Genomic DNA, 20,304 nt, shown 5'->3' with positions numbered 1-20,304 from the left:
GTAGCTTGCTGGGGTCAGAGGCCCCTAGGTGGAGGGCCATTGGGCACCCTGGGGCCTCTACAGCAAGTCCAGGGAGAGAGGTGGACCCCTGGGTAGCTTGCTGGGGTCAGTAGCCCCTGGGTGGAGGGCAAGGGGGCACCCTGGGGCCTCTATTGATAGTCCAGGGAGAGAGCTGGACCCCCGGGTAGCTTGCTGTTGTCAGAGGCCCCTAGGTGGAGGGCCAGGGGGCACCCAGGGGCCTCCACTGCAAGTCCAAGGAGAGATGTGGACCCCTGGGTAGCTTGCTGGGGTCAGAGGCCCCTAGGTGGAGGGCCAAGGGGCACCCTGGGGCCTCTACTGCAAGTCCAGGGAGAGAGGTGGACCCCTGGGTAGTTTGCTAGGGTCAGAGGCCCCTAGGTGGAATGGCCAGAGGGCACCCTGGGGCCTATACTGCAAGTCCAGGGAGAGAGGTGGACCCCTGGGTAGCTTGCTGGTGTCAGATGCCCCTAGGTGGAGGGCCAGGGGGCACCCTGGGTCCTACTGAACAGTCACTGGCGTCACTGTCTCCGTTCGGTCACACACTGTGCGCTTGAAGTTTGGACTTGCTATTTACTCGCAATTTAAATCTTAATCATAAAATTCTTCCTCATTCGCTAAGTATTTGTCTCTCCTATTCAGGGTGACCAAACCCTTAATACATTTATACAAACAAAACTGCTTTAAAAACGGTCTGTCCCTCGAGCATCCGCCTGTTGTTTGTAGCTTTAGCCTGCTAGCGCCGCTGGTCAGCTAAAGCTACCGACCTCTTTTCTCATACACGTTTGACTTACTGGCTTTGCTCTTTACCCCGTAAAATGCCGCTTCCGTCTCTGTCCTTGTGTGCAGGAGAAGCATCGATGGAGGCGTTGGAGCTGGAGCTGGAAGAAGTGGAGTCCCAGATTCGCGCGCTGGTGGTGAGAAGGTCGCTGCTACGGGAACAACTTCGTGTTGTACCTAATGCTAAGGCCGTCTCATCACCTAAGGTACGTGGAAATTACAACCACATCATTCCCTCTACCTCAACCCCGCGTCCTTCTCTGTCCAGGCCCAGCGCACCCGGGGCGCGGCTCAGCCAGGCGTCGTTCACGCCGACACCCGGCTACCACGGCGCCTGGGTGCAGCCGCGCAAGGTGCTTCCCAGATCCCGGGGCAGAACGTCTCCTCCTGTGTTCGAGATCTCCACGGAGAACCGCTTCTCCCCTCTCCGCGAGTCGGGTCCCGATGTGGCCATCATCAGTGACTCGATCGTTCGTCACGTCCGTGCCGCCTCCTCAAAAGGTAATAAAGTACGTACTTTCTGCTTTCCTGGTGCCCGTGTGAGAAATATTTCTACACAGATTCCAACCATCCTGGGCGCTGCCGAGAGCCCTGGTGCCGTTGTCCTCCACGTGGGGACAAACGACACCGGGCTCCGGCAGTCGGAGATCCTGAAGAAGGACTTCAGGAGCCTGATCGAGACGGTTCGACGCACCTCGCCCGCCACGCAGATCATCGTTTCTGGGCCGCTTCCTACCTACCGCCGAGGAAATGAAAGGTTCAGTAGACTTTTAGCTCTGAATGAATGGCTAATAACATGGTGTAAAGAACAGAAATTGCTCTTTGCTAATAACTGGAATCTTTTCTGGGAGCGTCCTAGGCTCTTCAGTCCTGACGGCCTGCACCCCAGTCGAGCCGGAGCTGAACTCCTGTCGGACAACATCTCCAGACTACTTCGCACCATCTGACTAGCAGGTAAAAATCCACACTATAGCCACCTAGACTCTTGTTCACCCCACTTAAACATCAGTATCGCATATCTGGCGAATCCTATAGAGACTGTGTCTGTTCCTCGTATTATTAGATTAAGAAATAAACGTACTGTGTGCTCCAGAAAAAATCTATTAAGAATCAAACCAGAAAAACCAGTAGAAAGTGAAAATACAAATTTCGTAAAACTTGGTCTCCTAAACATCAGGTCACTTGCACCTAAAGCACTTATCATTAATGAAATAATAACAGAAAACAATCTTAATGCACTCTGTCTCACTGAAACCTGGCTGAAACTAAATGACTATATTAGCTTAAATGAAGCAACTCCTCCAGGATTCTTATATAAACATGAGGCTCGTCAAACTGGTCGTGGTGGTGGAGTTGCATCAATCTTTAGTGATTTCCTTAATATTAAACAGAGAAACGGACTTATGTTTAGTTCCTTTGAAGTATTATCGCTTAATGTTCAGCTTCCAGATACTATACAAAAACCTATGTTATCTCTCGCTTTAATCACCATATATAGACCCCCAGGACCCTATGTCAAATTTCTAAAAGAATTTTCTGATTTTATTTCTGACTTACTAGTCAAAACTGATAAAATGCTAATTGTAGGTGACTTTAACATCCACATAGATGACGCTAATGATACATTAGGACTCGCGTTTATGGATTTAATACACTCACTTGGGATAAAGCAAAACGTTGTGGGCCCAACCCATCGCTTAAAGCATACATTAGATCTAATTCTGTCTTATGGAATTGAGGTTATTGACGTAGACATTATACCACAAAGTGATGATATTACAGATCACTACCTCTTACTATATAAGCTGTGTTTACCTGAAATCAGCAAACCCGCTCCAATACTCCGCCCTGGTAGAACTATTGTTCCGTCAACTAAAGATGAATTTATCAATAACTTACCTGATCTTTCTCTATTTCGTAATGCACCCGCAAACTCAAATTATCTTGATGTAGTAACCAGCAGTATGGATGCCATCTTTACTAGCACATTAAATACTGTGGCACCCATCAAATTAAAAAAGGCTAGAGAGATTAAAACTATACCATGGTATAATAGTCATACTCGTGCACTCAAAACAGCAACCCGCGCCCTGGAACGTAAATGGAAAAAAACAAATTTAGAGGTCTTTAGAATTGCGTACAAAGACAGTATGTCCAGCTATAGGAGGGCTCTAAAATCTGCCAGGACCGAGCACCTGCGCAAACTGATAGAAAATAATCATAACAATCCTAGATTTTTATTTAACACCATCTCTAAATTAGCTAATAATCGGTCATCCTTGGAACAAACTACTCCACCGCAAATTAGTAGTGATGACTTCATGAATTTTTTCAGTAATAAAATAGAAGGCTTTAGACAAAAAATAGGAGATGCCAAACTTTCTGCACCGGCTTATACTCCAAATCCTGTAAATATTTCATTAAATCATAATAATAACCTACACTGCTTCAAAATCATAGAACATGAAGAGTTAGTAAAAATTATAAATAGCTCTAAACCAGCTACGTGTATGCTGGACTCATTTCCAACAAAATTACTGAAAGAGCTGCTATAGGAGAACCTCTTCTTAACATTATCAACTCTTCTTTATCTATAGGCCATGTTCCAAACTCTTACAAGCTAGCTGTTATTAAGCCTATTATTAAGAAACAGCAACTAGACACCAACAACTTAGCTAACTATAGGCCTATTTCAAATCTTCCATTTATGTCTAAAATACTAGAAAAAGTTGTTTCCACTCAATTATGCTCTTTTCTGCAGACGAACAATATTTTTGAAGTGTTTCAGTCAGGTTTCAGGGCTCACCACAGTACAGAAACCGCCTTAGTGAAAATAACCAACGATTTACTCTTAGCTGCTGACCGAGGGTGCGTCTCGCTATTAGTTTTACTCGATCTTAGTGCGGCATTTGATACCATAGACCACAATATCCTCATAAATCGCTTAAAGTCTACAGGTGTCCAGGGACAGGCTCTACAATGGTTTAAGTCATACTTAACTGACCGCTACCAGTTTGTGAATCTTAATGGACAGCCTTCACAAATCTGTCCAGTAAAGTATGGGGTGCCTCAAGGATCAGTTTTAGGCCCTTTACTGTTTACAATTTATATGCTACCTCTGGGAGACATTATTAGAAGACATGGGATCAGCTTTCACTGCTATGCAGATGATACTCAATTATATATTTCAACTAAACCTGACGAGACGTCTGAACTTTCTAAACTAACTGAGTGTATCAAAGACATCAAAGACTGGATGACCGACAATTTTCTTCTCTTAAACTCAGACAAAACAGAATTGTTACTTATTGGGCCTAAATCTTGCACACAGCAGATCTCGCAACTCAATTTACAATTAGAAGGATACAAAGTTAGCTTTAGCTCTACTATAAAAGATTTGGGTGTCATATTTGACAGCAATCTAACTTTTAAAAACCATATATCCCATGTCACTAAAACTGCCTTCTTTCATCTGAGAAATATCGCTAAATTACGAAATATGCTATCCATCTCAGATGCAGAAAAGCTAGTCCATGCTTTTATGACTTCGAGACTGGATTACTGTAATGCTCTATTTGCTGGCTGCCCAGCATCCTCTATTAACAAACTTCAATTAGTACAAAATGCAGCAGCCAGAGTTCTGACCAGGTCTAGAAAATATGATCATATAACCCCAATTTTATCCTCCTTACACTGGCTGCCTGTTAAGTTTCGTATTGAATTTAAAATATTACTTCTCACCTATAAAGCTCTAAATAATCTAGCTCCTGTTTATCTAACCAACCTTCTGTCTCGCTACAAACCAACTCGCTCTTTAAGATCTCAAAATTCAGGGCTTCTGGTAGTACCTAGAATAGCAAAATCAAGTAAAGGAGGTCGAGCCTTCTCTTTCATGGCTCCTACACTCTGGAATAGCCTTCCTGATAACGTCCGAGGCTCAGACACACTCTCCCAGTTCAAAACTAGATTAAAGACCTATCTGTTTAGTAAAGCATACTCTCAATGCATCACCTAGCGGGTTCCACACTGGCTCCTACATCTTGCTTATATACACTATGAACAGCAGCTACGCTAATTATTTTCTTTATTCTCTATTTTAACCTGGGGATACTCATCCCGAGGTCCTCAGATTATGCGGAGTCACTGATTGGATCCAAGACCAGCGACGTGATGATCCCAAGGATTCCATATCCGGGACCAGGCCATATCCTGAGCTGCTGCTGCGCTGATGGTCGTGGGGAGTGGAGAACATGAGTCTGATTCCAGCGACGCTCCAGGGACAGACGAGTCTTCGCTGAGGCCATCTTCCAGCCTAAACCACGACGAATGAAGTTCTGCACTAGACTTTTGGCCAGCGGAGAAATTAAAATGGTCGTGCCCAACTGAGTCTGGTTCTCTCAAGGTTTTTTTTCTTCACTCCCATCAGGTGAAGTTTTTTTTCCCTCTCCGCTGTCGCCACTGCCTCGCATGGTTCAGGATTGGTAGAGCTACGCATCGATGAATTGGCACTTCAGTGTTTGAACTCTCAGTAATGATTAAATCACACTGAACTGAGCTAAACTGAACTGAACTTAAACATTAAAAACTGAACTACACTGTTCCAGTTACTGAACCACACTGTTCCAGTTACTATGACCATTTATGTGAAGCTGCTTTGACACAATCTACATTGTAAAAGCGCTATACAAATAAAGCTGAATTGAATTGAATTGAATACTGCAAGTCCAGGGAGAGAGGTGGACCCCTGGGTAGCTTGCTGGGGTCAGATGCCCCTAGGTGGAGGGCCAGGGGGCACCCTGGGGCCTATACTGCAAGTCCAGGGAGAGAGGTGGACCCCTGGGTAGCTTGCTGGGGTCAGAGGCCCCTAGTTGGAGGGCCAGGGGGCACCCTGGGGCCTATACTGCAAGTCCAGGGAGAGAGGTGGACCCCTGGGTAGCTTGCTGGGTCAGAGGCCCCTAGGTAAGGTCACGGGGCACTCTGGGGCCTCTATTGCAAGTCCAGGGAGAGAGGTGGAGCCCTGGGTAGCTTGCTGGGGTCAGAGGCCCCTAGGTGGAGGGCCAGAGGGCAGCCTAGGGCCTCTACTACAAGTCCAGGGAGAGAGGTGGATCCCTGGGTAGCTTGCTGGGGTCAGTAGCCCTTGGGTGGAGGGCAAGGGGGCACCCTGGGGCCTCTATTGCAAGTCCAGGGAGAGAGCTGGACCCCTGGGTAGCTTGCTGGGTTCAGAGGCCCCTAGGTGGAGGGCCACGGGGTACCCTGGGGTAGGACCAGGGGGCACCCTGGGGCCTATACTGCAGGTCGAGGGAGAGAGTTGGAGCCCTGGGTAGCTTGCTGGGGTCAGAGGGCCCTAGGTGGAGGGACATGGGGCACCCTGGGGACTCTACTGCAAGTCCAGGAAGAGAGGTGGACCCCTGGGTAGTTTGCTGGGGTCAGAGGCCCCTAGGTGGAGGGCCAGGGGGCACCCTGGGGCCTCTACTATAAGTCCAGGGAGAGAGGTGGACCCATGGGTAGCTTACTGGGATCAGAGGCCCCTAGGTGGAGGGCCAGGGGGCACCCAGGGGAGTCTACTACAAGTCCAGGGAGAGATGTGGACCCCTGGGTAGCTTGCTGGGGTCAGAGGCCCCTAGGTGGAGGGTCAGGGGGCACCCTGGGGCCTCTATTGCAAGTCCAGGGAGAGAGGTGGACCCCTCGGTAGCTTGCTGGGTTCAGAGGCCCCTAGGTGGAGGGTCAGGGGGCACCCTGGGGCCTCTATTGCAAGTCCAGGGAGAGAGGTGGACCCCTGGGCAGCTTGCTTGGATCAGGGGCCCCTAGGTGGAGGACAAGGGGGCACCCTGAGGCCTATACTGCAAGTCCAGGGAGATAGGTAGGACCCTGGGTAGCTTGCTGGGGTCAGAGGCCCCTAGGTGGAGGGCCAAGGGTCACCCTGGGGCCTCTACTGCAAGTCTAGGGAGAGAGGTGGACCACTGGGAAGCTTGCTGGTGTCAGAGGCCCCTAGGGGGAGGGCCAAGGGGCACCCTGGGGCCTCCACTGCAAGTCAAGGGAGAGTTGTGGACCCCTCGGTAGCTTGCTGGGGTCAGAGGCCCCTAGGTGGAGGGCCAAGGGGCACCCTGGGGCCTCTACTGCAAGTCCAGGGAGAGAGGTGGAGCCCAGGGTAGCTTGCTGGGGTCAGAGGCCCCTAGGTGAAGGGCCACAGGGCACCCTGGGGCCTCTACAGCAAGTCCAGGGAAAGAGGTGGACCCCTGGGTAGTTTGCTAGGATCAGAGGCCAATAGGTGAAGGACCAGGGGGCACCCTGGGGCCTATACTGCAAGTCGAGGGAGAGAGTTGGAGCCCTGGGTAGCTTGCTGGGGTCAGAGGGCCCTAGGTGGAGGGCCATGGGGCACCCTGGGGCCTCTACTATAAGTCCAGGGAGAGAGGTGGACCCCTGAGTAGCTTGCTGGGATCAGAGGCCCCTAGGTGGAGGGCCAGGGGGCACCCAGGGGCGTCTACTACAAGTCCAGGGAGAGATGTGGACCCCTGGGTAGCTTGCTGGGGTCAGAGGCCCCTAGGTGGAGGGTCAGGGGGCACCCTGGGGCCTCTATTGCAAGTCCAGGGAGAGAGGTGGACCCCTCGGTAGCTTGCTGGGGTCAGAGGCCCCTGGGTGGAGGGCAAGGGGGCACCCTGGGGCCTCTATTGCAAGTCCAGGGAGAGAGCTGGACCACTGGCTAACTTGCTGGGTTCAGAGTCCCCTAGGTGGAGGGACACGGGGTACCCTGGGGCCTCTACTGCAAGTCCAGGGAGAGATGTGGACCCCTGAGTAGCTTGCTGGGGTCAGAGGCCCCTAGGTGGAGGGCCACGGGGTACCCTGGGGCCTCTACTGTAAGTCCAGGGAGAGAGGTGGAGCCCTAGGTAGCTTGCTGGGGACAGAGGGCCCTAAATGGAGGGCCATGGGGCACCCTGGGGACTCTACTGCAAGTCCAGGGAGATAGGCAGGCCCCTGGGCAGCTTGCTGGGGTCAGAAGCCCCTAGGTGGAGGGCCATGGGGCACACTGGGGACTCTACTGCAAGTCCAGGGAGATAGGCAGGCCCCTGGGCAGCTTGGTGGGGTCAGAAGCCCCTAGGTGGAGGGCCAAGGGGCACCCTGGGGCCTCCACTGCAAGTCCAGGGAGAGTTGTGGACCCCTCGGTAGCTTGCTGGGGTCAGAGGCCCCTAGGTGAAGGGCCACAGGGCACCCTGGGGCCTCTACAGCAAGTCCAGGGAAAGAGGTGGACCCCTGGGTAGTTTGCTAGGGTCAGAGGCCCCTAGGTGGAGGACCAGGGGGCACCCTGGGGCCTATACTGCAAGTCGAGGGAGAGAGTTGGAGCCCTGGGTAGCTTGCTGGGGTCAGAGGGCCCTAGGTGGAGGGCCATGGGGCACCCTGGGGACTCTACTGTAAGTCCAGGAAGAGAGGTGGACCCCTGGGTAGTTTGCTGGGGTCAGAGGCCCCTAGGTGGAGGGTCAGGGGGCACCCTGGGGCCTCTATTGCAAGTCCAGGGAGAGAGGTGGAGCCCTAGGTAGCTTGCTGGGGACAGAGGGCCCTAAATGGAGGGCCATGGGGCACCCTGGGGACTCTACTGCAAGTCCAGGGAGATAGGCAGGCCCCTGGGCAGCTTGCTGGGGTCAGAAGCCCCTAGGTGGAGGGCCATGGCGCACCCTGGGGACTCTACTGCAAGTCCAGGGAGATAGGCAGGCCCCTGGGCAGCTTGGTGGGGTCAGAAGCCCCTAGGTGGAGGGCCAAGGGTCACCCTGGGGCCTAGTCTGCAAGTCTAGGGAAAGAGGTGGACCCCTGGGTAGCTTTCTGGGGTCAGAGGCCCCTAGGTGGAGGGCCAAGGGGCACCCTGGGGCTTCTATTGCAAGTCCAGGGAGAGAGGTGGACCCCTGGGCAGCTTGCTGGGTCAGGGGCCCCTAGGTGGAGGACCAGGGGGCACCCTGAGGCCTATACTGCAAGTCCAGGGAGAGAGTTTTAGCCCTGGGTAGCTTGCTGGGGTCAGAGGGCCCTAGGTGGAGGGCCATGGGGCACCCTGGGGACTCTACTGCAAGTCCAGGGAGATAGGTAGGACCCTGGGTAGCTTGCTGGGGTCAGAGGCCCCTAGGTGGAGGGCCAAGGGTCACCCTGGGGCCTCTACTGCAAGTCTACGGAGAGAGGTGGACCACTGGGAAGCTTGCTGGGGTCAGAGACCCCTAGGTGGAGGACCAGGGGGCACCCTAAGGCCTATACTGCAAGTCCAGGGAGAGAGTTTTAGCCCTGGGTAGCTTGCTGGGGTCAGAGGGCCCTAGGTGGAGGGCCATGGGGCACCCTGGGGACTCTACTGCAAGTCCAGGGAGAGAGTTTTAGCCCTGGGTAGCTTGCTGGGGTCAGAGGCCCCTAGGTGGAGGGCCAATGGGCACCCTGGGGCCTCTACTGCAAGTCCAGGGAGAGAGGTGAAGCCCTGGGTAGCTTGCTGGGGTCAGAGGCCCCTAGGTGGAGGGCCAGAGGGCAGCCTAGGGCCTCTACTACAAGTCCAGGGAGAGAGGTGGAGCCCTGGGTAGCTTGCTGGGGTCAGTAGCCCCTGGGTGGAGGGCAAGGGGGCACCCTGGGGCCTCTATTGCAAGTCCACGGAGAGAGTTGGACCCCTCGGTAGCTTGCTGGGGTCAGAGGCCCCTAGATGGAGGGCCAAGGGGCACCCTGGGGCCTCTACTGCAAGTCCAGGGAGAGAGGTGGACTCCAGGGTAGCTTGCTGGGGTCAGAGGCCCCTAGGTGGAGGGCAAGGGGTACCCTGGGGCCTCTACAGCAAGTCCAGGGAAAGAGGTGGACCCCTGGGTAGTTTGCTGGGGTCAGAGGCCCCAAGGTGGAAGGCCAGAGGGCACCCTGGGGCTTCTATTGCAAGTCCAGGGAGAGAGGTGGACCCCTGGGCAGCTTGCTTGGGTCAGGGGCCCCTAGGTGGAGGACCAGGGGGCACCCTGAGGCCTATACTGCAAGTCCAGGGAGAGAGTTTTAGCCCTGGGTAGCTTGCTGGGGTCAGACGGCCCTAGGTGGAGGGCCATGGGGCACCCTGGGGACTCTACTACAAGTCCAAGGAGATAGATAGGACCCTGGGTAGCTTGCTGGGGTCAGAGGCCCCTAGGTGGAGGGCCAAGGGTCACGCTGTGGCCTCTACTGCAAGTCTAAGGAGAGAGGTGGACCACTGGGAAGCTTGCTGGGGTCAAACGCCCCTAGGTGGAGGGCCACGGGGCACCCTGGGGCCTTCACTGCAAGTCCAGGGAGAGAGGTGGACCCCTCGGTAGCTTGCTGGGGTCAGAGGCCCCTAGGTGGAGGGCCAATGGGCACCCTGGGGCCTCTACTGCAAGTCCAGGGAGAGAGGTGAAGCCCTGGGTAGCTTGCTGGGGTCAGAGGCCCCTAGGTGGAGGGCCAGAGGGCAGCCTAGGGCCTCTACTACAAGTCCAGGGAGAGAGGTGGAGCCCTGGGTAGCTTGCTGGGGTCAGTAGCCCCTGGGTGGAGGGCAAGGGGGCACCCTGGGGCCTCTATTGCAAGTCCAGGGAGAGAGCTGGACCCCCGGGTAGCTTGCTGGGGACAGAGGCCCCTAGGTGGAGGGCCAGGGGGCACCCAGGGGCCTCCACTGCAAGTCCAAGGAGAGATGTGGACCCCTGGGTAGCTTGCTGGGGTCAGAGGCCCCTAGGTGGAGGGCCACGGGGCACCCTGGGGCCTCTACTGCAAGTCCACGGAGAGAGATGGACCCCTCGGTAGCTTTCTGGGGTCAGAGGCCCCTAGGTGGAGGGCCAAGGTGCACCCTGGGGCCTCTACTGCAAGTCCACGGAGAGAGGTGGACCCCTGGGTAGCTTGCTGGTGTCAGATGCCCCTAGGTGGAAGGCCAGAGGGCACCCTGGGGCCTATACTGCAAGTCCAGGGAGAGAGGTGGACTCCAGGGTAGCTTGCTGGGGTCAGAGGGCCATAGGTGGAGGGCAAGGGGCACCCTGGGGCCTCTACAGCAAGTCCAGGGAGAGAGGTGGACCCCTGGGTAGTTTGCTAGGGCCAGAGGCCCCTAGGTGAAAGGCCAGAGGGCACCCTGGGGCCTATACAGCAAGTCCAGGGAGAGAGGTGGACCCCTGGGTAGCTTGCTGGTGTCAGATGCCCCTAGGTGGAGGGCCAGGGGGCACCCTGGGTCCTATATTGCAAGTCCAGGGAGAGAGGTGGACCCCTGGGTAGCTTGCTGGGGTCAGATGCCCCTAGTGGAGGGCCAGGGGGCACCCTGGAGCCTATACTGCAAGTCCAAGGAGAGAGGTGAACCCCTGGGTAGCTTGCTGGGGTCAGAGGTCCCTAGTTGGAGGGCCAGGGGGCACCCTGGGGCCTATACTGCAAGTCCAAGGAGAGAGGTGGACCCCTGGGTAGCTTGCTGGGGTCAGAGGCCCCTAGGTGGAGGGCCAGAGGGCAGCCTAGGGCCTCTACTACAAGTCCAGGGAGAGAGGTGGAGCCCTGGGTAGCTTGCTGGGGTCAGTAGCCCTTGGGTGGAGGGCAAAGGGCACCCTGGGGCCTCTATTGCAAGTCCAGGGAGAGAGCTGGACCCCTGGGTAGCTTGCTGGGTTCAGAGGCCCCTAAGTGGAGGGCCACAGGGTACCCTGGGGCCTCAACTGAGAGTCCAGGGAGAGAGGTGGAGCCCTGGGTAGCTTGCTGGGTTCAGTAGCCCCTGGGTGGAGGGCAAGGGGGCACCCTGGGGCCTCTACTGCAAGTCTAGGGAGAGAGGTGGAGCCCTGGGTAGCTTGCTGGGGTTAGTACCCCTGGGTGGAAGGCAAGGGGGCACCCTGGGGCCTCTACTGTAAGTCCAGGGAGAGAAATGGAGCCCTGGGTAGCTTGCTGGGGTCAGAGGCCCCTGGGTGGAGGGCAAGGGGGCACCCTGTGGCCTATACTGCAAGTCCAGGGAGAGATGTGGACCCCTGGGTAGCTTGCTGGGGTCAGAGGGCCCTAGGTGGAGGGCCGTGGGGCACCCTGGGGGCTCTACTGCAAGTCCAGGGAGATAGGCAGGCCCCTGGGCAGCTTGCTGGGGTCAGAAGCCCCTAGATGGATTGCCAAGGGTCACCCTGGAGCTTAGTCTGCAAGTCTAGGGAGAGAGGTGGACCCCTGGGTAGCTTTCTGGGGTCAGAGGCCCCTAGGTGGAGGGCAAGTGGGCACCCTGGGGCCTCTATGGCACGTCCAGGGAGAGAGGTGGACCCCTGGGCAGCTTGCTTGGGACAGGGGCCCCTAGGTGGAGGGCCAGGGGGCACCCTGGGTCCTATACTGCAAGTCCAGGGAGAGAGGTGGACCCCTGGGTAGCATGCTGGTGTCAGATGCCCCTAGGTGGAGGGCCAGGGGGCACCCTGGGTCCTATACTGCAAGTCCAGGGAGAGAGGTGGACCCCTGGGTAGTTTGCTAGGGTCAGAGGCCCCTAGTTGGAGGGCCTGGGGGCATCTGGGGCCTATACTGCAAGTCCAGGGAGAGATGTGGACCCCTGGGTAGCTTGCCGGGGTCAGAGGCCCCTAGGTGGAGGGTCACGGGGCACCCCGGGGCCTCTATTGCAAGTCCAGGGAGAGAGGTGGACTCCGGTAGCTTGCTGGGGTCAGAGACCCCTAGGTGGAGGGCCAATGGGCACCCTGGGGCCTCTACTGCAAGTCCAGGGAGAGAGGTGGAGCCCTGGGTACCTTGCTGGGGTCAGAGGCCCCTAGGTGGAGGGCCAGAGGGCAGCCTAGGGCCTCTACTACAAGTCCAGGGAGAGAGGTGGAGCCCTGGGTAGCTTGCTGGGGTCAGTAGCCCTTGGGTGGAGGGCAAGTGGGCACCCTGGGGCCTCTATTGCAAGTCCAGGGAGAGAGCTGGACCCCTGGGTAGCTTGCTGGGTTCAGAGGCCCCTAGGTGGAGGGCCACTGGGTACCCTGGGGCCTCTACTGCAAGTCCAGGGAGAGAGGTGGAGCCCTGGGTAGCTTGCTGGGGTCAGTAGCCCCTGGGTGGAAGGCAAGGGGGCACCCTGGGGCCTCTACTGCAAGTCCAGGGAGAGAAGTGGAACCCTGGGTAGCTTGCTGGGGTCAGAGGCCCCTAGGTGGAGGGCAAGGGGGCACCATGTGGCCTATACTGCAAGTCCAGGGAGAGATGTGGACCCCTGGGTAGCTTGCTGGGGTCAGAGGGCCCTAGGTGGAGGGCCATGGGGCACCCTAGGGACTCTACTGCAAGTCCATGGAGATAGGCAGGCACCTGGGCAGCTTGCTGGGGTCAGAAGCCCCTAGGTGGAGGGTCAAGGGTCACCCTGGGGCCTATACTGCAAGTCTAGGGAGAGAGGTGGAGCCCTGGGTAGCTTGCTGGGATCAGAGGCCCCTAGGTGGAGGGCCAGAGGGCACCCAGGGGCGTCTACTGCAAGTCCAGGGAGAGATGTGGACCCCTGGGTAGCTTGCTGGGGTCAGAGGCCCCTAGGTGGAGGGTCAGGGGGCATCCTGGGGCCTCTATTGCAAGTCCAGGGAGAGAGGTGGACCCCTCGGTAGCTTGCTGGGGTCAGAGGCCCCTGGGTGGAGGGCCAGAGGGCAGCCTAGGGCCTCTACTACAAGTCCAGGGAGAGAGGTGGACCCCTTGGCAGCTTGCTTGGGTCAGGGGGCCCTAGGTGGAGGGCCACGGGGTACCCTGGGGCCTCTACTGCAAGTCCAGGGAGAGAGGTGGAGCCCTGGGTAGCTTGCTGGGGTCAGTAGCCCCTGGGTGGAGGGCAAGGGGGCAACCTGGGGTCTATACTGCAAGTGCAGGGAGAGAGATGGACCCCTGGGTAGGTTGCTGGGGTCAGAGGCCCATATGTGGAGGGCCAGGGGGCACCCTGGGGCCTATACTGCAAGTCCAGGGAGAGAGGTGGACCCCTGGGTATGTTGCTGGGGTCAGAGGCCCATATGTGGAGGGCCAGGGGACACCCTGGGGCCTAACCTGCAAGTCCAGGGAGAGAGTTGCACCCCTGGGTAGCTTGCTGGGGTCAGATCCCCCTAGGTCAAGGGCCAGGGGGCACCCTGGGGCCTATACTGCAAGTCCACGGAGAGAGGTGAACCGCTGGGTAGCTTGCTGGGGTCAGAGGACCCTATGTCGAGGGCCAGGGGGCAACCTGGGGCCTATACTGCAAGTCCAGGGAGAGAGGTTGACCGCTGGGTAGCTTGCTGGGGTCAGAGGCCCCTATGTCGAGGGCCAGGGGCACCCTGGGGCCTATACCGCAAGTCCAGGGAAAGAGGTCGAACCCTGGGTAGCTTTCTGGTGTAGGAGGCCCCTAGGGTGAGAGAAAGGGGGCACTCTGGGTTCTATACTGCAAGTCCAGGGAGAGAAGAGGACCCCTGGCTAGCTTGCTGGCGTCAGAGGCTACAAGGTGGAGGGCCAGGAGGCACCCTGGGGCCTATACTGCAAGTTCAGGGAGAGAGGTTGACCCCAGGGTAGCTTGCTGGGGTAAAAGACTCCAAGGTCAAGGGCAAGGGGGCACCCTGGGGCCTATACTGCAATGCCAGGGAGAAAAGTGGACCCCTGGGTAGCTTGCTGGGGTCAGAGGCCCCTAGTTGGAGGGCAAGGGGGCTCCCTGGGGCCTATACAGCAGGTCCAGGGAGAGAGTAGTACCCCTGGGTAGCTTGCTGGGGTCAGAGGCCTCTAGGTGGATGGCTAAGGGGCACCCCCGTGCCTATACCGCAAGTCCAGGGAGAGAGGTGGACCCCTGAGTAGCTTGCTGGTGTCAGAGGCCCCTAGGTGGAGGGCAAGGGAGCACCCTTGGGCCTATACTGCAAGTCCAGGGAGAGAGGTGGACCACTGGGTAGCTTGATGGAGTCAAATGCCCCCAGGTGGATGGCCAGGGGGCACCCTGGGGCCTATACTGCAAGTCCAGGGAGAGAGGTGGACCCCTGGGTGGCTTGCTGGGGTCAGAGGCCCCTAGGTGGAGGGCAAGGGGGCACCCTGGGGCCTATACTGCAAGTCCAGGGAGAGATGTGGACCCCTGGGTAGCTTGTCGGGGTCAAAGGCTCCAAGGTGGAGGACCAGGGTGCACCCTGGGGCCTATACTGCAATGCCAGGGAGAAAAGTGGACCCCTGGGTAGCTTGCTGGGGTCAGAGGCCCCTAGTTGGAGGGCAAGGGGGCTCCCTGGGGCCTATACAGCAGGTCCAGGGACAGAGGTGGACCCCTGGGTAGCTTGCTGGGGTCAGAGGCCTCTAGGTGGATGGCTAAGGGGCACCCCCGTGCCTATACCGCAAGTCCAGGGAGAGAGGTGGACCCCTGAGTAGCTTGCTGGTGTCAGAGGCCCCTAGGTGGAGGGCAAGGGAGCACCCTTGGGCCTATACTGCAAGTCCAGGGAGAGAGGTGGACCACTGGGTAGCTTGATGGAGTCAAATGCCCCCAGGTGGATGGCCAGGGGGCACCCTGGGGCCTATACTGCAAGTCCAGGGAGAGAGGTGGACCCCTGGGTGGCTTGCTGGGGTCAGAGGCCCCTAGGTGGAGGGCAAGGGGGCACCCTGGGGCCTATACTGCAAGTCCAGGGAGAGATGTGGACCCCTGGGTAGCTTGTCGGGGTCAAAGGCTCCTAGGTGGAGGACCAGGGTGCACCCTGGGGCCTATACTGCAAGTCCAGGGAGAGAGGTGGACCCCAGAGTAGCTTGCTGGGGTCAGAGGCCCCTAGGTGGAGGGCCAGGGGGCACCCTGAGGCCTATACTTGAGGTCCAGGGACAGAGGTGGACCCCTGGGTAGCTTGCTGGGGTCAGAGCACCCTATGTCGAGGGCCAGGGGGATCTCTGGGGCCTATACTGCAAGTCGAGGGAGAGAGGTGAACCCCTGGGTAGCTTGCTGGGGTAAAAAACTCCAAGGTCAAGGGGGCACCCTGGGGCCAATGCTGCAATGCCAGGGAGAGAGGTGGACCCCTGGGTAGCTTGCTGGTGTCAGAGGCCACTAGGTGGAGGGCAAGGAAGCACCCTTGGGCCTATACTGCAAGTGCAGGGAGAGAGGTGGACCACTGGGTAGCTTGCTGGGGTAAAAGACTCCAAGGTCTAGGGCAAGGGGGCATTCTGGGGCCTATACTGCAATGCCAGGGAGAGAGGTGGACCCCTGGGTAGCTTGCTGGGGTCAGAGGCCCCTAGTTGGAGGGAAAGGGGGCTCCCTGGGGCCTATACAGCAAGTCCAGGGAGTGAGGTGGACCCTTGGGTAGCTTGCTGGGTTCTGAGACCACTAGGTGGATTGCCAGGGGGCACCCTGGGGCCTATACTGCAAGTCCAGGGAGAGAGGTGAACCCCTGGGTAGCTTGCTGGGGTAAAAGACTCCAAGGTCTAGGGCAAGGGGGCATTCTGGGGCCTATACTGCAAGTCCAGGGAGAGAGGTGGACCCCTGGGTAGCTTGCTGGGGTCAGAGTTACCTAGGTGAACGGCCATCGGTCACCCTGGGGCCTTAACTGCAAGTCCAGGGAGAGAGTTGCACCCCTGGGTAGCTTGCAGGGGTCAGAGGCCTCTAGGTGGATGGCCAGGGGGCACCTCGGGGCCTTTTACCTAAAGTCCAGGGAGAGAGGTGGACCCCAGAGTAGCTTGCTGGGGTCAGGCACCCCTAAGGGGAGGACCAGGGGGCACCCTGGGGCCTATTCTGCAAGTCCAGGGGGAGAGGTAGACTCTGGGTGGCTTGCTTGGGTCAGACGCCCCTAGGTGGAAGGCCAGTGGGCACCCTGGGGCCTATACTGCAAGTCCAGGGAGAGAGGTGAATCCCTGAGTAGCTTGCTGGGGTAAAAGACTCCAAGGTCAAGAGCAAGGGGGCACCCTGGGGCCTATACTGCAATGCCAGGGAGAGAGGTGGACCCCTGGGTAGCTTGCTGGTGTCAGAGGCCCCTATGTCGAGGGCGAGGGGGCATCCTGGGGCCTATACTGCAAGTCCAGGGAGAGAGGTGGACCACTGGGTAGCTTGCTGGAGTCAAATGCCCCTAGGTGGATGGCCAGGGGGCACCTTGTGGCCTATACTGCAAGTCCAGGGAGAGAGGTGGACCCCTGGGTAGCTTCCGGGGTCAAAGGCCCCTAGGTGGAAGGCCAGGGGGCACCCTGGGGCCTATACTGCAAGTCCAGGGAGAGAGGTGGACCCCAGAGTAGCTTGCTGGGGTAAGAGGCCCCAAGGTGGAGGGCCAGGGGGCACCCTGGGGCCTATACTGAAGGTCCAGGGACAGAGGTGGACCCCTGGGTAGCTTGCTGGGGTCAGAGGACCCTATGTCGAGGGCCAGGGGGCATTCTGGGGCCTATACTGTAAGTCCAGGGAGAGAGGTGGACCCCTGGGTAGCTTGCTGGGGTCAGAGGCCTCTAGGTCGAGGGCCAGCGGGAACTCTGGGGCCTATACTGCAAGTCCAGGGAGAGAGGTGAACCCCTGGGTAGCTTGCTGGGGTAAAAGACTCCAAGGTCAAGGGTAAAAGGGCACCCTGGGGCCTATACTGCAATGCCAGGGAGAGAGGTGGACCCCTGGGTAGCTTGCTGGTGTCAGAGGCCCCTAGGTGGAGGGCAAGGAAGCACCCTTGGGCCTATACTGCAAGTCCAGGGAGAGAGGTGGACCACTGTGTAGCTTGCTGGAGTCAAACGCCCGTAGGTGGAGGACCAGGGGGCACCCTGGGGCCTATACTGCAAGTCCAGGGGGAGAGGTGGACTCTGGGTGGCTTGCTTGGGTCAGACGCCCCTAGGTGGAGGGCCAGGGGGCACCCTGGGGCCTATACTGAAGGTCCAGGGACAGAGGTGGACCCCTGGGTAGCTTGCTGGGGTCAGAGGACCCTATGTCGAGGGCCAGGGGGCATTCTGGGGCCTATACTGTAAGTCCAGGGAGAGAGGTGGACCCCTGGGTAGCTTGCTGGTGTCAGAGGCCCCTAGGTGGAGGGCAATGAAGCACCCTTGGGCCTATACTGCAAGTCCAGGGAGAGAGGATGACCACTGGGTAGCTTGCTGGAGTGAAATGCCCCTAGGTGGATGGCCAGGGGGCACCCTGGGGCCTATACTGCAAGTCCAGAGAGAGAGGTGAACCCCTGGTTAGCTTGCTGGGGTCAGAGGCCCCTAGGTGGAGGGCAAAGGGGCTCCCTGGGGCCTATACAGCAAGTCCAGGGAGTGAGGTGGACCCCTGGGTAGCTTGCTGGGTTCTGAGACCCCTAGGTGGATGGCCAGGGGGCACCCCGGGGCCTATACCGCTGGAGTGACTCTGGGTGGCTTGCTGGGGTCAGAAGCCCCTAGGTGGAGGGCCAGTGGGTATGTGTAGCTTGCTGGGGTCAGAGTACCCTATGTCGAGGGCCAGGGGGCACCCTGGGGCCTATACTGCAAGTCCAGGGGGAGAGGTGGACTCTGGGTGGCTTGCTGGGGTCAGACGCCCCTAGGTGGAGGGCCAGTGGGTATGGGTAGCTTGCTGGGGTCAGAGTACCCTATGTCGAGGGCCAGGGAGCACCCTGGGACCTATGCTGCAAGTCCAGGAAGAGAGGTGGACCCTTGGGTAGCTTGCTGAGGTCAGAGGCCCCTAGGTGGAGGGCAAGGGGGCACCCTGGGGCCTATAATGCAAGTCCAGGGAGAGAGGTGGACCACTGGGTAGCTTGCTGGAGTCAAATGCTCCTAGGTGGATAGCCAGGGGGCACCCTGGGGCCTATACTGCAAGTCCAGGAGGAGAGGTGGACCCCTGGGTAGCTTGCTGAGGTCAGAGGCCCTTAGCTGGAGGGCCAGGGTCCACCCTGGGGCCTATACTGGAAGTCCAGTGTGACAGTTGGACCCCTGGGTAGCTTGCTGAGGTCAGATGCCCCTAGGTCGAGGGCCAGGAGGCACCCTGGGGCCTATACTACAAGTCAAGGGAGAGAGGTGGACCCCTGGGTAGCTTGCTGGGGTCAGAGGACCCTATGTCGAGGGCCAGGGGGCATTTTAGGGCCTATACTGCAAGTCCAGGGAGAGAGGTGGACCCCTGTGTAGCTTGCTGATGTCAAAGACTCCTAGGTGGAGGGCAAGGGGGTAACCTGGGGCCTATACTGCAATTCCAGGGAGAGAGTTGGACCCCTGGGTAGCTTGCTGGGGTCAGAGTCCCTTAGGTGGAGGGCAAGGGGGCACCCTTGGGCCTATACTGCAAGTGCAGGGAGAGAGGTGGACCCTAGGGTCGCTTGCTGGGGTCAGAGGCCCCTAGGTGGAGGGCCAGTGGGCACCCTGGGGCCTATACTGCAAGTCCAGGGAGAGAGGTGAACCCCTGGGTAGCTTGCTGGGGTAAAAGACTCCAAGATCAAGAGCAAGGGGGCACCCAGGGGCCTAAACTGCAATGCCAGGGAGAGAGGTGGACCCCTGGGTAGCTTGCTGGTGTCAGAGGCCCCTATGTCGAGGGCCAGGGGGCATCCTGGGGCCTATACTGCAAGTCCAGGGAGAGAGGTGGACCACTGGGTAGCTTGCTGGAGTCAAATGCCCTTAGGTGGATGGCCAGGGGGCACCCTGGGGGCTATACTGCAAGTCCTGGGAGAGAGGTGGACCCCTGGGTAGCTTGCTGGGGTCAGAGGCCCCTAGTTGGAGGGCAAGGGGGCTCCCTGGGGCCTATACAGCAGGTCCAGGGACAGAGGTGGACCCCTGGGTAGCTTGCTGGGGTCAGAGGCCTCTAGGTGGATGGCTAAGGGGCACCCCCGTGCCTATACCGCAAGTCCAGGGAGAGAGGTGGACCCCTGAGTAGCTTGCTGGTGTCAGAGGCCCCTAGGTGGAGGGCAAGGGAGCACCCTTGGGCCTATACTGCAAGTCCAGGGAGAGAGGTGGACCACTGGGTAGCTTGATGGAGTCAAATGCCCCCAGGTGGATGGCCAGGGGGCACCCTGGGGCCTATACTGCAAGTCCAGGGAGAGAGGTGGACCCCTGGGTGGCTTGCTGGGGTCAGAGGCCCCTAGGTGGAGGGCAAGGGGGCACCCTGGGGCCTATACTGCAAGTCCAGGGAGAGATGTGGACCCCTGGGTAGCTTGTCGGGGTCAAAGGCTCCTAGGTGGAGGACCAGGGTGCACCCTGGGGCCTATACTGCAAGTCCAGGGAGAGAGGTGGACCCCAGAGTAGCTTGCTGGGGTCAGAGGCCCCTAGGTGGAGGGCCAGGGGGCACCCTGAGGCCTATACTTGAGGTCCAGGGACAGAGGTGGACCCCTGGGTAGCTTGCTGGGGTCAGAGCACCCTATGTCGAGGGCCAGGGGGATCTCTGGGGCCTATACTGCAAGTCGAGGGAGAGAGGTGAACCCCTGGGTAGCTTGCTGGGGTAAAAAACTCCAAGGTCAAGGGGGCACCCTGGGGCCAATGCTGCAATGCCAGGGAGAGAGGTGGACCCCTGGGTAGCTTGCTGGTGTCAGAGGCCACTAGGTGGAGGGCAAGGAAGCACCCTTGGGCCTATACTGCAAGTGCAGGGAGAGAGGTGGACCACTGGGTAGCTTGCTGGGGTAAAAGACTCCAAGGTCTAGGGCAAGGGGGCATTCTGGGGCCTATACTGCAATGCCAGGGAGAGAGGTGGACCCCTGGGTAGCTTGCTGGGGTCAGAGGCCCCTAGTTGGAGGGAAAGGGGGCTCCCTGGGG

At 58.4% G+C, this 20,304-nt stretch overlaps 1 protein-coding gene across 4 annotated transcripts; it reads left to right on the top strand.

The window, feature by feature from the left end:
• The first annotated feature begins 662 nt into the window (after nt 1–662).
• LOC141376328 (uncharacterized) lies at nt 663–5,504 on the top strand. Of its 4 annotated transcripts, XM_073914560.1 has the most exons (3): nt 727–1,552; nt 1,655–1,749; nt 4,917–5,504. In XM_073914560.1, the coding sequence occupies exons 1-2, from the start codon at nt 834–836 to the stop codon at nt 1,740–1,742; spliced, it is 807 nt and encodes a 268-aa protein (XP_073770661.1). In that variant the 5' UTR covers nt 727–833; the 3' UTR covers nt 1,743–1,749; nt 4,917–5,504. The 4 variants fall into 4 exon arrangements, with proteins under 4 accessions (XP_073770659.1, XP_073770661.1, XP_073770660.1 ...); XM_073914558.1 differs by adding an exon at nt 663–707 and having other exon boundaries at nt 865–5,504; XM_073914559.1 differs by having other exon boundaries at nt 1,655–5,504.
• Nucleotides 5,505–20,304: the final 14,800 nt, after the last annotated feature.

This window comes from Danio rerio, chromosome 10 (genome assembly GCF_049306965.1).
Source record: "Danio rerio strain Tuebingen ecotype United States chromosome 10, GRCz12tu, whole genome shotgun sequence".
NCBI classification, from domain to species: domain Eukaryota; kingdom Metazoa; phylum Chordata; class Actinopteri; order Cypriniformes; family Danionidae; genus Danio; species Danio rerio.
Note: the sequence above shows the minus strand (reverse complement) of the source record. Positions and strands in the feature narration are given on the sequence as shown.